The 16540-nt window shown below is 37.5% G+C and overlaps 1 protein-coding gene across 1 annotated transcript in view; it reads right to left on the reverse strand.

The window, feature by feature from the left end:
* WAPL (WAPL cohesin release factor) overlaps positions 1 to 16540 on the reverse strand; it is a 69246-nt gene that overhangs the window by 32124 nt on the left and 20582 nt on the right. Inside the window, 2 exon segments of the mRNA XM_067299798.1 lie at positions 6277 to 6395; positions 13258 to 14307. Coding sequence (XP_067155899.1) covers positions 6277 to 6395; positions 13258 to 14307 — 1169 coding nt within the window.

Consider the following 16540-nt stretch of genomic DNA (forward strand, 5'->3'; position numbering starts at 1 on the left):
CTGTCAAAATTCAGCTTGACTCCTCAACAGTCAAGATAACAATAGTCAACAATCTTTCCTATCAATAAAATGTAATATTTCTAAATTAGGATGCAAACAGCAGTTTAATGTGCATAATATCAGCTGTTTTACACCACAGAAAAAGAAAACGCTTTGCTGCAACTGTTCCTCCTTTTTGTTGGGCACGCTGTTCCTAATGGTTATGCAAGTTAAACATCTAGTATACAGAAACATCCCCAAGTAATAGCAGCTAAGGTAAATAAGCAGTTCTCTATAAAATTCGTTCAGACTAGTATACTCTGGTCCTACTAAAAACTCTGTGGAAAGGGCTGTGACTGACACAGCAGTGTTTTAGAATTAGGCTTCCACTGCTGCTTCTCAAAGCAGCATAAGCTATGGATAATAATTAGCCAGAAACAACTGAGGCTGTGCATTTAAGAGAGATTAATCCTCACTTAAGTTAAATCTCAAATCTAAAATATCCTTTAAAAAGATTTAATTTGGGAATATGCAAATTCATTTGAAAGCAAGCAAAAACAAATGTTACTTGCAGGATGTCTTTGATAAAAATCTACCGTAAAGTATAACATAAGCCAAGCGAGAAAACTACAGATCACAGCACAGCCTAGTTTCTTTCCCCCTCCCACACATGTCATGGTCATATTAGCCTTAAGATTACTAAGTCAAACCAAGAGCCATGGTTTCTTACTTCTTCAACTTTGAAACACTTTCAAAGACCGGGTACAAGTATTTCATCTTGGAATCAAGCAAACCTAGATAGAACAAGTGTCTCAAGCTGATACATATACATTCTTCCAGCTAGCATGAAGCACCCGTGGAAAAAGTTTGCATCTGTGAAAGACCTCATTGGTAATATCCTCAAACTTGCATCACAACAAATCCTATTAATAGCAAAAGAACCACACGTAAGCTTTATTTTCAAGGATCGACAACGCCTCACAGTGCCTAAAATTTAGAAGAGGAATATGATGACTCAAGATGACCAACTCATGAAAAAAAAAAAAAAAAGCCACCCACTGCCCACAGGACAAGAAAGATGCAATTAAATAATGAACTATGTTGCAGATCAAACTAAAGTTATGCAAAAGAAGAAGAAAATCTTTCTGCAGGTTCAGCACAGTTAGATAGCCAGTCTAACTGGAAATGAGTGCTCTTCATACACTAGTGATTCGATATGTCCTTCAAATTGGCCTGCCAACAAGAGAAAACCATACACTATGTAAACTTGCATGCATTTCTGTACCTTGCTGGACACACAGCATAGCAATTATTTGTAAAGCTTGAATAAAACATGAAGAGCAGTGATTATCGGGTTACAACTGAACTAAATTTCATCTTAGCCACAGAGCTCACAAGCAATCTTTTGGCTAAGTCATGTCTGAATTCAGCAGTGATTTCACTCATGTATTCAACATTACTGTCATGACTAACTCTATTAGTGTCACTTGATCAAAGTAATACATGTAATCCTTCTAACGCCGGCTGTGTTTAGTGAGCATTTCTCAGTTGCAATGTTGACTTAACCAGGTTAAGACGACTTAATCCCTCTTCATCCGTTCCCTCAGCTGAGTGGATGCAACTGTTTTTACAGTCTCCTGGTGAACCAGACTAGGATTCATATTAGATGTTTCCTTTCTGTGGGCTACTTTTTAAACACAGATCAGTTCCTTAATTTAGTCCAACACACAGCCTTGTCAAACTGCAGGAACGAGGGGAGAGGGGTGAGCAGGTGGGGCAAAAGGAGAGCAAAGGCAGCTTAAACAAGTACTTATGCCTTTTTTTTTTTTTCCCCACCCCAGACAAAACCATTCCTTACGGTCTTTTTTAGGCCTAGTGCAACAAGAACCCAACTTTTTCCAGCCAGTGCATTCTACGCTAGCAAAGTAACTTTAAAACACCACCAGTATTAGAAACAGTGGAATAAAGTGCTGTGCACAGGAAAATCCTTCGTTCAGTACTTGAGTCAGTTGCCCAAGGGAAACAGTGTGATACTCAAGTCAGTGGTAATGACATTTTTCCATACCTCTTCCTATATAATCCAACATGTACACAATGAGAGAAAAAAGCACATTGCTGTAATGTTCCTCCTCTCACTGTGTAAAAGAAATGTATACAAAGTCACAGAACAGACACAGATTTACTAGAGGTAGGACACTCGAGTTTAGAAAAATTTCCCCTTAAGATAATCATATCAAAACAAGAGAATAAATATATTTAAGCTAGCTTAATCTTTTTCATACACATTCAGCTACCCACTTTTACAATGGGAATTAAGGGAAATATACAAATTTTAACTGAAGTCAGAATTCATTAAGCAATGACTAATATTAAGATTAGTTTTCATTTGAGTATTAGTCCTTGAGTCAGCAACACAGACAGTCCATGTGATGTACACTCTCTTCCTCACTTTAGTGTACTTTTTAACCTTTTCCAGAAAAGGTCAAGATTTTATAGATGCTAAGTTGCAACCTGTCAATGCTAGTACAAAAACGTTATGAAATACACTCAGTGCAAAGAATAGCAGGAGCTAAGAAATTAATTCCAAAAGACTCATTTTTAAAGTTCACCAATTCTAAGGCATAGAATAAACAAAATCCTGATACAGTACTGATCCAATACCTTGAAATTTTATGCTATCTGCTCCCTATCTGAGAAAACGCAGAAGATGCCTTTGGGTATTTTTACTTGAAAGATTCGACACCTTTTCCCGTCAAGCCTCCTTTGCCCCACCTCACGCAGCGGTAGGCAGGCAGGCAGGCAGGCAGGCAGGCAGGCAGCCTTCCCTCCGTCTTAGCAGCACTACTGCGGGATTGCGGTCTCTCCCCCGCCTTGCTTCAAGCTGAAAAGCTCCCCACCTGGTAGGCGAGTAACAGAGCAACTCTCTTTACATTCAGACCCTGGAATATTCCCAGGGAGTCAGTACTCACCTTGCCTACGCTGGCTTTCTATGCCACAGGCAGAAGTTTTGGGTTAGACTATTTCTCTTTAATTTCCATTTTTAAGCCTTTTCTTCCCCCAGGTTCTTATTTAGAGGCACAGATAGTTGGTATAAGACCACTGAGAACTGTTCCAAATTATTCCTACAAAAACTGATTTTCCTCATTTGCTCACTCCACCTGAAGCTTGTGGTGAAAAGGCAGGAGGAAGAGATCTCAGGAAAGAATTTTATGGCCGCTTCTTAGGATTTTTCAAGCCTTTAGTCTGACTAGATTCATACCATAGCAACAAAAAGAGTTCTTGTATACCTTACTTATTTTGCCTGATAACTGAGAATGTTTTTCCTCTGTAGAAGAGGGATTAAGCTGTAAGGGCCCAGCAAGAGAGGTACACCATGGCCATACAGGGTTCCCAAACTTATTTGTTCAGGAGCAAGATGCTGAGCCAGTTTAATTAAAATTAACTTCAACAGCTGCAAAAAAACTTTTGCAGATGTTACTCATGCATGCTTCACACCCATAATTTGAGAGTCAAGTAATGCCAATATTTACGTACTTTAAGTACATAATTATGTTGCTACAGAGCATAATATTTCCCCTCTAACTCAGACTCAGGATAAAGAGATTTAAATCACCTTTAAACGCAGAATTAATTCAGGTTGAGACTTTACATCCCTAATGTACACGCTACTGCAACTTTTATGCTCATTATTATCCATATGAATAGTCAAAGATTTCAGTAAGACTCCTTACATTAACAGCAGTTTTTAGAAACACTGTTACTCACTATTAATGGGAGAAGTTAGCCATTAATGTCTACAGTCTTTTACTACACAAATGCTAAAAATTTCAAGAACTGGACTCTACCATTAGAGTGTAATGGTCAGATTTCAAAAGCTTTAACGTGAGTTAGGAGTGAGAGCGCTGCTAACTACAAACCATGGTGCGGGGAGAGAATCGGCTTTCTGGATTTACTGAAGTTTAACCATATCAGCTGTTGCATCCTGAGAATTACAGAGCTATTTCTTTTTCAGCTCAATGTGACACAGAGCCATACATACCTCTAACACCACCACCTAGCAGAAAACAGTATCTGCTAGTTGCCACTAGAAAATAAAAAAAGGTAATGAAATAGTGCAAGAAGTTTTACACATCCCCTTTTAGATCAGGTAGGTAGTTTCAGGTTAAGGTTTTTAGATTATCTTTTTTCATTCCCAGAATAAGAATTCCATTAAAACAGAATTGAGATTAAGAGTTTATATCTACAGTTTAGGAAAATAATTACAGTGTCTCTAATCTATCATCGAAACAAGCTTTACAAGTATTTTTTTTTTAGTAGCTCCATGTAATAACCATATGATTACAGAACATGCAAGTTTAAAATCTGAAGTACAATTACAGCCATTTCTACTCATATATCAATTCCATCACTACAGGGTCAAAAAGGTTGTTTAATCCTTACACCTTCCACTTCAATTAAGTTTATTCCCAACTGTGAATTTTCTAGATTTGTTTCAGTCTTTTTTTTAATATATATTTATAGTAGGATATTGCTGTAAGGTTTTTAGCCTAATTTCATGATAAATATATTCAAAATTAAAAGAATTTTCATATAAACCCTCAAGCAATTCAAATATAAAAAGCTGAAGCACATTAATATTAAAAAGTTTTTAAAAATCCATATTCACCAGAACACCTACAGCTGTTTTGTGCTGCTGAAAAATACAACAAGACAGCTACAGTTAAATTCACGTTCCCTGTACTTCTGTCTCCCAGTCTACTGTGACCTGTTCACCAATAGAAAGCTCTAATTTTTTTAGAAAAAATTATTATTTAATCAGCTGAAGCTGACAAATTACAATCTTCAAAAACTACTATTTAAGTTCTTCTGAGAATACTCTCCTCAGCTCTTGGTAGCCTGCCTTCAAAATCTGAAAGCAAGAGGTAGTGACTAAGAGCTCCCCATTCTGTTCAAAGTCATGAAGCAATGAGAAACAACACTTCTTCTCAAAAGGGCAATGCGGCTGGAAGTATTCATTGGTCACATTTCCCTTGACATGAAAATATTCCCTTGCATACTTTGAGAAATGTAACAAATTTGCCATCCTTCATTCACCCACAAACCCACATTTTTAAATGGAAAATGATTATACATCAACACAGCTGAGGGGATAAAAAACAAAAAAACACCCCAAGCTTTCAGATCTCGAAAAGAGAGGGTGGGGGGGAAAAAAAAAAAAAACAACACACACCTTAAAACTTAAAAAAAAAAATAAAATAAAAATGCAACCATTAAGTTTAGGGGAAAAAATGACAAAGGAAAATACTGTTTTAAAAATACTTCGAACTTTTAAACTATTAACACATTCCTCTGCATATAAAAACATTTCTATTTTAACATGCAATTGCTAGGTCTTCCAAACCTTACGGAACTCAAAGGTAAAGGAGAAGTGCAACTGCATTCCCCTCTTCAGTTTTTCCTTTCCCTTATTACACCAGTTCTGGATTGCCACAATGGTAAGAGAGCAAAATCTCTTCACCAGATAATGGGAGCTCATTTTGCAAGAAGCATATGAAAAGGCCTGAAGCATTAGAAATGGGTATCCTGGACAATCAAGTAAGAAAAAAATTTCATTGAATAGAAATTACAGGGATCCTACTATTGCAAAGCTTCACCTAGTAGCTAAATACAACTTTCTTTGTACATTTATTTTTAAAAGCCTCAAAATACCAAGTAATGTACAATACCAGATACAAAAGAGACACTTAGTATTAGCAAAAGGAATAAGCTTGATTAGTAACATGAAATGGCAAATTTGTACCTGATGCAACACAGAGGGTGTGGGGTGGGTGTTATGGGTTTAGGGTTTGTTTTCTTTCCTAATTAAAAACATCTAACTCTTCCATATGCCAATCAAATGCACTAGTCCTTACAAAGACTATATCCACGCCAAATTCCAAGCTTCCAATTTCAGTCCTGTAACATGATATATATTTCTTGGAGAATGGAGAAAGGAAAACAACACATAGCATCTAATGATGATTCAACAACAATCTAGAAGGGAAAGAATTACTTTTGCGCAATCCCTCATCTCAGACTTGCACCTGAAAAGTGAAATTCTCAGTAATCAATACAAAGAGTTTTGCACTTGAAGGTTTTACTTTTCCAGATGTAAAGTGTAATCTTAACAGTAAAGACAACAGATTATCTCAAATGCAGATATATACTGGGACAAAAGTCCTGTAACCAGAAAAATCTAAGACTGAAGAGTTAACTAAAATAAGAGCTTTGTCTTGGCCTAGAAGTATTATTACTCACCCGCTTTGGTCCACTAAAAATCTTCCTGGTGTTTTCCTTAGATTTATCACCTTGTTTATTTGTGGACTTTTTATTGCCTTCAGGCACACCAGATGCATCCTCTGAAAACTCCAGAAGATCTGTAAAAGATAAATATAAGCATAAAACATAACCATAAGGGAAGCTGTTGAACTGCTAAAGTATTTCTTGCATCTGAAGTTTCCACAACTATAGCTTCTGAAGTTATATAATAATCAAATATAATCTTCAGACATAAAATCATTTTTAAATCCGATTAAAAATAGCCCTGGATGGAGCTGAGATTTACTGGCTGGACTGTCATAATATGCAGGTAATACCATAACAACATACACTGTCACAATTTCTAGAACATTTCTTGCCTATTATATCAAATTAAAGTTATTTCCCCACTCCACATATGTACTCCTCTGAATCCCCAGGTTCATGTGCTTGTTTACAGCTTATAGCCACAACTCTGAGCAAAAAAATTAAACAGTAGATGGGATTCTTCAAAAGTGCAAGAATAAAAGCATTAGAAGAAGAAACTTTCCTACTGCAACTACAGGACTAAAGAATTGATCTTACTCATTTCTCATGAAGGCAGCATGTTTATATCTGCTTATTCTTCTGTAAACAATGCAAAAACAATTGCAGCCATCAGTTCAGACAAGAGCCAGCTAGAAGTGACTGCTGGAACAGCCTGTCAATATATCCAATAATTGCCTCACCGATATTTTTACGACTCAGTTTTGGACTGTAAACCTGCAATTCACTGATCTAACTAAATCTTGTTCTATTTTTTTCTTTAAATTTGTGTTACATTTGAAGCATCATCCCTTAGAGGATAACTTACGTTCTTTTATTTGGCACAGACCAGAGGTAACCATAAATTTCAAAAAGGAAATAGAGACAGGCAGAGGGAAGCACTATTTCATCTTTAAAGCAGTTTAGAAAACTCATCTACTCCAAAGAAGCTGCTGCTATACTAAACTGCACTGCAAAAATACAAGCAGGTTGGACCAGTTACTCCAATAAACTACTGTTTTCCAAGTGCACACACATCCAGTAAACAGGTCTGGTCAAATTCCTAGGCGAGGAGGCAATCAAAAGCAAACCAAACTCGCTGCCTAAACAAAGGCGAGTGGATTTCAAACAGCACTTGCGAGTGCACAAAACTTACCTTGTTTGAAAATGACTGCATATCTTGTTATAGTCTAAGAAGCTGGGGGAATATAAGTATTCTTAAAATAAGGCCCAAATGTATTTTAAATGGCAGTCCATCTCAGCAGCCCTGTCAAGGCCAGGGCAGGAGGGACACACCACAGGGCACCTACAGGCACCAGCCTCTCCCATCCCAGCACACTGGCTTTCTGCTCAGTCGTGCAATGTCAGCACAAGGGCTTAAGAATATGACATGAATGAGGCTTTTAAAAATAACTGCGACTTTTAAAAAGACATTTTGATAAAATTAGACTAAACAGGGGAAAAAAAAAGGTGGGAAACCAATTATTACCATTAAACTAAAAGCAAAACTGCTTCCAAATCTACACAGAAGTCAACCTAGGCCTTCACTGGAACCCCTGCCCCCCCCCCCGCTATTGCGGATTAAAAGCTAAAAAACAACTCACTTAGCCACAGTAATTACTAACATGAAAAATCACTCTAGAAACACAAGATGCTTTTTCACACACCAAATTACCATAATAATTTGTGCCTTGCACTACAACTTGGAGCTGGTATAGTGCTTAATAATGATTAGTAGTGCTCTATATCACCTAAACCATAATTTTAAAATCATCTAAGCTCCTTCCTTTGAATTCTACCCCATATGATACTGAAATATCCCACGCAAATTAGGTATCTTTCAACTCGAAGAAACTTGTTTGATAAAAAGTTTTAACTCCTACTTATCATATGATAACTCGCATCTTTTGATGCTGTTAGCATATCAAATACTTTTGTTGTTAGTTTCACAAGATTATCTGGAATGCTTTTATTTGGGCAGTGCTCTCTGGGGCCTTCTAGGTATCCTAAGCACTTTGCATACACACCCCGCCAGATTTTCAAACCTAAACTAAATGGAAAAAAAACATCTTTTGTTAATATTAACTGAGCCATGAGTAGTTTGGTAAGCAGTGACACTAATGAAGACTTTTCCACTGGCTCTCTCTTGTATGGATTTTGCAATGCCTAAAAAAGCAAATCGTATTGGCCTCTCTTCAGTATGGAAAAATATAATGCCTTTTCTCCTCTATCCAACCGTCTTCAAGGCATTTAATATTTCTGAGCCCATTTGTCAGACTTGGTTAAAATCAGAAAGAAGTTCAAAGACTAACTAGAAGCAACACCACAGTAAGAGCAGAAGCCTAATTTCTCAGGGAAAACAACACAGTTTTATTTTAGACCTGACAATAATTTCGCAAAAGATTTTTCAAGTCCACATGGGACTCTGCCTTTGAAGGCATTCTTAGCTGGCTAAAAAGGTTGACCCTACTAGGTGACTGAGTTTTGAGGAGATGCAAGGAAAGAAGGAAAAAAAAAAAGGGGGGGAGGGGGTTAATTTGCTCATCATAAGCAAACCAAGCACTAGACATGCCGATATACAAAAGCTATTTTATTATCCATGAAGACTGTAGGAATCTCATTTTGCTCACTGAAAGGAAAATGAGTGCATGACATATTTGTTTAGTTATATATCAGAACTGACTTACAAAGCAAAACATTAAGTTGTAACACTTATACTACAACAATAACACAATAACTGCTACTATGATTTAAATCAAGAATACAGTAGTTCTCGATTACTGCTTAAGAGATATATAGTAAAGAAGGACATAAGGCAGATAAAAACAAGCATGTTAAAGGGGATAGATATTTATAGCTTCCTTGAGGGAAGTGTTTTAGGGCAATTGTGCCACCCTATTTCTGCCAAGCTATATTAAGATAGGCAAATGTTTAATTTTAGTCAGAGCTTTTTTCAAATTTTTTTGTGCTAGCCACTTTCTGTAATAATTTTATTGTCACTGGCCAAAAAGAAACACAGTATAGCGAATATTAACATACCCCTAGCCGTCCCAGTTGAACAGCTGGGAAATGAAACATCCTGAGCCTATAAGTTCACAATATATTAGAAATCTTACTGACCACCAAAACCACTGAACACCATGACAGGGTCTTTAGGAGGGAAAAAAAAAAAAAAAAAAAAAAAAAAAAAAAAAAAAAAAAGGCAAACTGGTAACAGTTATTTCCAGAAGTATAATATTGTCCCCAGAATGCAGGGTCTTTATCATAACTGAAGCTTAGAGGTCTTTTTGGTTAAGGTTTATGCTTCCTTTTGATTAGCTCCAATTTCCCTTGGACACAGCTCCCTGTCGATTAACATAGTCAAGTAATTAAGTCACTCTCCTGTAGTATCGAAAGCTTCTCTTTACTAGAGTCATCCTGTATTCTGGCTACTGAAATGACACGGGTACTGTTTCAGACCAATAGGTTTTATATCTAGTAAAGTCTAATCAGTATTTTTAGCCGCTGGCATTCTGGCAGACTGCAGCTGGGAGGCTCATGAGTGAGAGGCCTTTGCTTCACTGGGCTGCTACACCGACATGTGAGAGAATTTTAGACTGCAACTGAGAAAGTACAAGTTTTAACTACAACTCAAAGCTTCACTAAAAATCTCAAGGCTCATAAAAGTTATGAAATGCCCCCATTAGGGGAAAAAAAAAAAAAAAAAAAGAGTCTGTGAAAAGGGTCTAGGAATGAAAAGGCCAGAGCATCTTTATGAAGATTTCAGCAGGTAAGCCTACCAAACGAACAACACAGAAGACACAGTTCAGTGAAAGACAGCCCAAAACTAAAGAAAACTAAAATCAATGAATAAATAAAAACCCCACCACCCAAAAACTTACTTTTTCTTATTCTACCACTTCTACTAAAAAGTTCCTTTCAGAATTCATGCCTGCTGATATTTGGAGTTAACAGGGCACTTTACACTTCAGTAAACCCCATGGGATATTTCAAAGGGCCTAGGATTCTTATGTCTGCAGTAGACAGGAAAGATTTTTCTCCCATATTGATAAAATAACACAGGAGATTGTCTCACTAAAGTTTCAGAGAGGAAAAAGCCTCACAGCTTTGAACTCTGGAAAACATATGCCATACCTTCAAGTCCTTTGAATGATCTTTACTAACCACACCTCAATACATTACTCTGTCCATCAGATTTTTTTTATTATTATTATTTTATTTTATTTTTTATTTTTTTTTACAGGGGGACAAAATTCATTGAGTTTTGTTCTTCGGGTGATCTTGCCTTCTCATCATTATCTAAACAAAAATGCATGATTGCTTGTCCACATCCTCTCATGGAGATATTTTAAAGACTTTGAAACCATCCAATAGCCTTATTCTTTGAGCTACTGGCATCAGTCAGCCACCAACGCTGACTTGCTTTACAATCTCTTCATTAATTGGTAGTTCCTCAGGAGAAACCAATTTAAATTCTGTGAAAATCTAAAGTGAGATACAGATCATCACCAAGGGAATAAATCCACATGGCCAATAGTGTTTCTATAAATTAAAATAGGAAAGGAACAACAAATTTGCCTAATAACTTCCAGGGTGGATACCAGAGAGGTAATCCGGTACCTAACTTGTCAACTTGGAATTGGTACACCGGATTTTTATCTGTAGGTCTATTCATTAGTACTAAAAAGAATAGCACAAGATTAACTGGGGCAGAATTACCACCTTTCGGCACTGTTTGTAATTTTTTGGGGAAAAAAATTATTTTGCAAGACGTTCTCAAAGCTTTTTCTGAAGTTTAGATCCAACATCTGCATTCGCCATGGATGCAGAAGTGACTTTTCTTCAGTATGTAAAGGAGATGCCTCACAGCAGTATCATACGTTTTTACCCCAACTTCAGGTTTAGATCCAGAAGTCTTTGTTAAACTCTCAGAGACTCAGAATAATTCATCACTATATTTAAGGACTTCAGCAGGGATGTTCTGAGCTGTCATGATACTCAAGATTGTGAAACGTCTGAGAGAAGACAACAAAAAACGTGTCAGAAGCTTACAAATTTTAGGGTGACATCAGACTCCCTGTCTTTATAATCTGTACTACACGGATTGAGCTAGAGACTGTACAATGAGTCAGGGAATAAACTTCAAGTCACCACTGGATTTTCAGAAAAAGAATGCAAGTCAAATCTCACCCGGGTACAATGTCGCAAAACAGGAACCAAGTGAGCAAAGAAGATATACTTTTACTTTTATTTTTGTATCTTGAAGCGGGTACTGAGAGCCAGCTCTTACCTGAGAACTGGATAACTACATTTAAGAAACTAACAAAAACACAAATTCACATCTACCTGTGCCATGGGAATCCCTTAGGAAAACATTTCACAAAATTCTGTGATACCAAAGAGTATAATCTCCTCTTTGGTGAATGTAGTGTCGAATAAAAACTGTAGATATTTTCAGACTACAGAGAACAGCAGCTGAAAGGATTATTTGATGGATTAACATCTCAGCTGCATTAATTGTGTAAGGGATTTTTTTCCTCAGAATAAAGGTCTGAACAAACGCAGACTAGTCAGAGAGAAGCACGGATGGAACATTGCAGAAGGAGCCCTGTAAGATAAACCCATTTTCCACAGACTGGAATTCAAGCATCTCGCCAGAACTAAAAAAATTTTGAGAACAAATGTAAGTTTGTTGTTTAGAAACAGAATCTTCCCACGTAAATTGGTATCAACTTGGTCCTTTTAAAATCTCACCAAAAACATTAGCAAATACATATACCTTTGACTAAAAGGTCTAACAGACGATTCTGTTTTTTTAGGGAAAGCTGCAACTAGAACAGCAGACACGAACGTTTTTCCTGGGAAATTTTATTTCTTGATTATAGTAGCAGAAGCTATTTGAAGGAAAAACAGTTTTCCAATGTTTGCAAGGCTACAGTTGAATCCTCCCCTCACTGCAATGAAACGCTTCTTGCCAAAGTCTTAAGATTACAATAATTTCAGTGAGTGGATAAAAACTCCTCTGCAGCTTCATGATTCTGAGTGAAAGGTCAAAAGGCTCCCTAGAGTAGAAGTGATTTGAAATACTTATTGCTACATACATGGCTCTTCAGTATTAAACTTCTTCAAAAAGAGAAAGCTGAAAGAAACCCTTCAAAGTTATTCCCTTTCTTCTTCGCTAACAACACACCTTGACCTCAAATTCATTATGTGGAACCCACAGACCATCAAGAGACAGACTAATTTTTCAAAAGCACTCACACACCAGAACTTGCTCATCAAATACTTTCTAAACAATTATATATTTAACCTATATAGAAGAGGGAAATACCAGTTTTGCAGCTGAAAACTGGAAGCAAAAGTGATTCAACACGCAGAAAGCCAGTCATCACTTAAAGGAAGCATGAGTGGCTCACTGGTGTTTCTAGGATCCCAGTAGCCTCTCCCCTTGCGCCCAGCATCGTCAGCTAAGACGGAACTGGAGAAAGTTCTTATCTGTTTACAAACGTTCTACAGCACAGAATGAAAAATACATATACTTCAACTCTGTAAGTGACATTTAAATAGATATTTCTCTAATACAAATTGTAGAATTTCAACCAAAAATGTTTGCACTCAGGTCAGTAATTTTGGGTTGATGTGCAGCTTCTGTGGAAAGATCTCTGCATTCCAGAGAGAGCTACTGTACACCCAAAATGACAGAAGGGAAGAATCTTATTTTCAAAAAGAAAGCTCTCTACCTGTGGCATGAGATCAAGGGGTATAAAGTATTTTTTAAGACAACTATAGAACACCAGACAAGATCACAGCAGAAATAAGCAGAGTTAACTTTTAAATTTCCAAACCAGTGATATTGATCAACAAACTCTTAGGGCAAACTCTTAAGCAAAAAGAACAAAATACAAATATCAACTAAATATAAATTTTAAATATGTATCCCAGAAGAGTTCTGCTTACCTGCATTAGTACTGAGCTGGCTATCCTGGGAACAGTTTTCATTGCCCTCAGAGGTTGACTGTAGCGAGGAAGACGGTGCAGTTCTACTTCGTTTTTTATTAGCTTTCCTTTCTGCTAACTGCCACTCTTCATCTTCATCCTCACTTTCACTCAAGTCATCAAACCCGAAGTACTTAATTTTGTAATTGGAACTTCCAGAACTTCTAGAGGCGCCTTCATCTCCCCCTCCCTCATCTTGATCATCAAACCCGAAAAACTCTAATTTGACATCCTTTTTGGATTTGGTATTGCTTGGTCGAAATCTGGTTGCAGTTTTCGTAGTAGCAATGTCTGCTTTCCTTCTTAAACGTCCAGCTTCTCCCAAGTCAGTAGGGGCTGCTGTGGTAAATTCATCAATTCGTTCCATGGTATCCTGTATGGTGACATTACAAACTGACAAGCACGACGGATGTAGAACAGTGTAGTCTCTAGTCCGTCCAACCGTCCCTCTAAAACTGGTCCCACTACTTAAAGAAACTTTTCTTGCTGGGTTCAGACCATCATTATTTGACTCATTGTTTGCTTTGGATAAAGACTGACTAGTGACATCCATTAGCTTGTCAAAATTTGTTGCCCCCTGCGGTTTTGCTTTGTTGGATCTACAGTATGTCCTACAGTTGCTTGGCCTAGGAATAGTTTGCACAAGTTCTTCACTAATGGCTTCCTTTGGATTTTCAGTATCTTCTTTGTCGTACTCCTCATCCTTGCTCTTCATCTCCGAGAGATGTTCATTGTCAAAATCTAATATATACTCTCCAGTTCTGGTGTCTTCAGTTTCATCCTCCCATTCATACAAGTGAGTTCTTAATGGCCCCTTAGTCTGAGATGTTTCTGACGGAGAGTCTGCTGCTTTCCCGATAGGGGAGTCCCAAGAATCAGGCAAGTCCTTGGCTTCAATGTTGTATCCAGAAACGTCTGTAGGTTCAGCATTGGTTTTGTTACTGTCTTCAGCATTCTCACAGGTGAAATGACTGTTCTTCTCATTATCTTCATTAAAGTTCTGCATTTTATCTACAAGAAAAGACAAACTTATTACTGAAAAAGCATGGGGGGAGCGGGGGGGGGGGGGAATCACCACCACCCTTACAGGCAACTTTGGGAAGTCACAACATAACACAGGAAATACTCACTGCTCAATGACAGAGCACACTAAAGGGGTCCTTATTCTCCCGATTTATACTGATACACTTTCTCAGCCTTTCAGTTTAAAATTTTTCCTATAATAAAATCTTCCTACCATCAATAGCAAAAATATGTCATCCTGAAATAAGTGTCACTTTGAAAACATATTCATCATGAAAAGATAACTAAAGAGTAAATCCTAAGCACAACCAGGTATTTATCTATACAACCTACATAAAAAGGAGAAAAGTCTGCAACAAAATATTCAAAAAAAAAGTCAAAACAGCATTCAGTCTGTTTCACACACAAGTGACATGATGAACAGTTAGGGGTAAAGAGTGATTCTACAGAATTTTCTAGTTAGAAAAAAATTATTTTCCTTCCTATATGCAGGATATGACTGTCATTTTATTCTTAGTTAAACATTCACTGCAAAAAAGAATGTTTATCTCCCCTATGCATTTACTATTGTTTTGAGGAGGGAAAAAAACAAACAAAAACCACACTCAAGAAACAGCAACCGTCCATGCTCCAGAATGAAAAAGCTAATGCTATTCTAACAACAACAACAAAAATTCCTTGTTTAAATCAAACTATTGAAACTACAAGAGCGTTGCAAATTAAAGCTTTGTAATATAAGTTCTATAGTGTCTGATTTAGTATTGTGCCCAAGAAAAGGCTGTAAGAGTTGATTAATCATTCAATTCCTCTGTGGTTACCTATGGAGCCATACTTAGTATTTGTTAGTTTTGCACTTCAGGGTATTCTCACACTTGCAGACAACCAAAAAATTTCCTCTCTTCCATCCTTCATGACTAAACCCAGCTTATGAAGGAGGAGGACCAGAAAAACAACTGTCTTCTGAAGCATCGCAGGCCATGGCTAGGGCTAGGATTCTCTCTGTTATCAAAATACCCATCGTTCACATTTTGAGTTAAACATGAGTAAGCTTAAGCCCAGAAAGGAATCTTCCCTAAGTGAGATCACTTTTTCTCTGCTGTGTTGTACACAAGCCACCTCCTAAGATCATAGAAGTTTCCTGGAAATTCCCATAGAAATTTTCCAACCAGCCTTTGGTTGGTCTTGCTTCCTGTGGCAGTTTATAGAAAGGCTTCTTTGTTTCTTGTGTGTTTTAATATAGATTCTAAAACTGCTTCACTGTGCCTGAACAGTTGATGTTTTGTGAACCCTGCTGGATTAGACATCTCTTATGAAGCTTCCTACAACTGCAGAGAACTATATCTGATAATCCCGGTCTGCTCTAGTGCTGTTTTTAATCTAGAGATTATTATTAGGACACCATAAGCATAAGCAGGATCCCTGTCTGCCCTGAAGGGACCGAATTCCTCTACTCATTCCACTTGTTAGAATGTCATCAAAAGGTTCCAGCCCAAATCATGGTTTCATGCATAGCCTCACTATTTCCCTGCAGTTATCCTTCCCACTGTGTGTAAGTGCCCCCTGTTATTTCATCATGTTACATGCTTATTTCAAGCAAAAATTTTGGCAAACTCTTTTGATTCCAAGTCTGTGCTGCAAGTGAAATAATGAGGTCCTGCGTGTGGGATAAGGATTCTTAAGAACAGCCAGCAGGGCAAAAAGGAAGTGTCCAAGGAACCTCCAAGCATAAATAACGCACATCTCCTGAAAGACTCCTCTACCCCATCTCTACCTCGGACCAGATGCACGTTTTATTTTGCAGCGCATGTTCACTCACAGAGTGAGAGTTTAGCTCTGATGCAGGCAACATTAAAATGCCCTGAGGTTGCTAACGAAAAGCTACAGAGCTTTTCGTAACTGTCTCAGGACACTGCTAAGAATGGCATTTTCCATTCTGTAGCTAACAGAGCTCAGAACAAGTGTAAAGTAACACTGCAGCAAACGTGAACAGACTGCGCGATGTTACCCCACCACCAATCATCTTCTATGAACAGCACAAAACCTAGACTTGGCTATATAGTGAACATTGAAACAGCTTCTCATTTCTAAGCCAGAAATTCACCTGTCTTGATTTAATTAAGGATTTTGATAACTGAAAAGAGTAAGTAGACCAGAGGAACTGGAAATAGTGGAGTACAGAGAACAGTAGAGGAAGAGAACAAAGCACTCGCAAGCAGAACTC

This window comes from Apteryx mantelli, chromosome 7 (genome assembly GCF_036417845.1).
Source record: "Apteryx mantelli isolate bAptMan1 chromosome 7, bAptMan1.hap1, whole genome shotgun sequence".
NCBI classification, from domain to species: Eukaryota; Metazoa; Chordata; class Aves; order Apterygiformes; family Apterygidae; genus Apteryx; species Apteryx mantelli.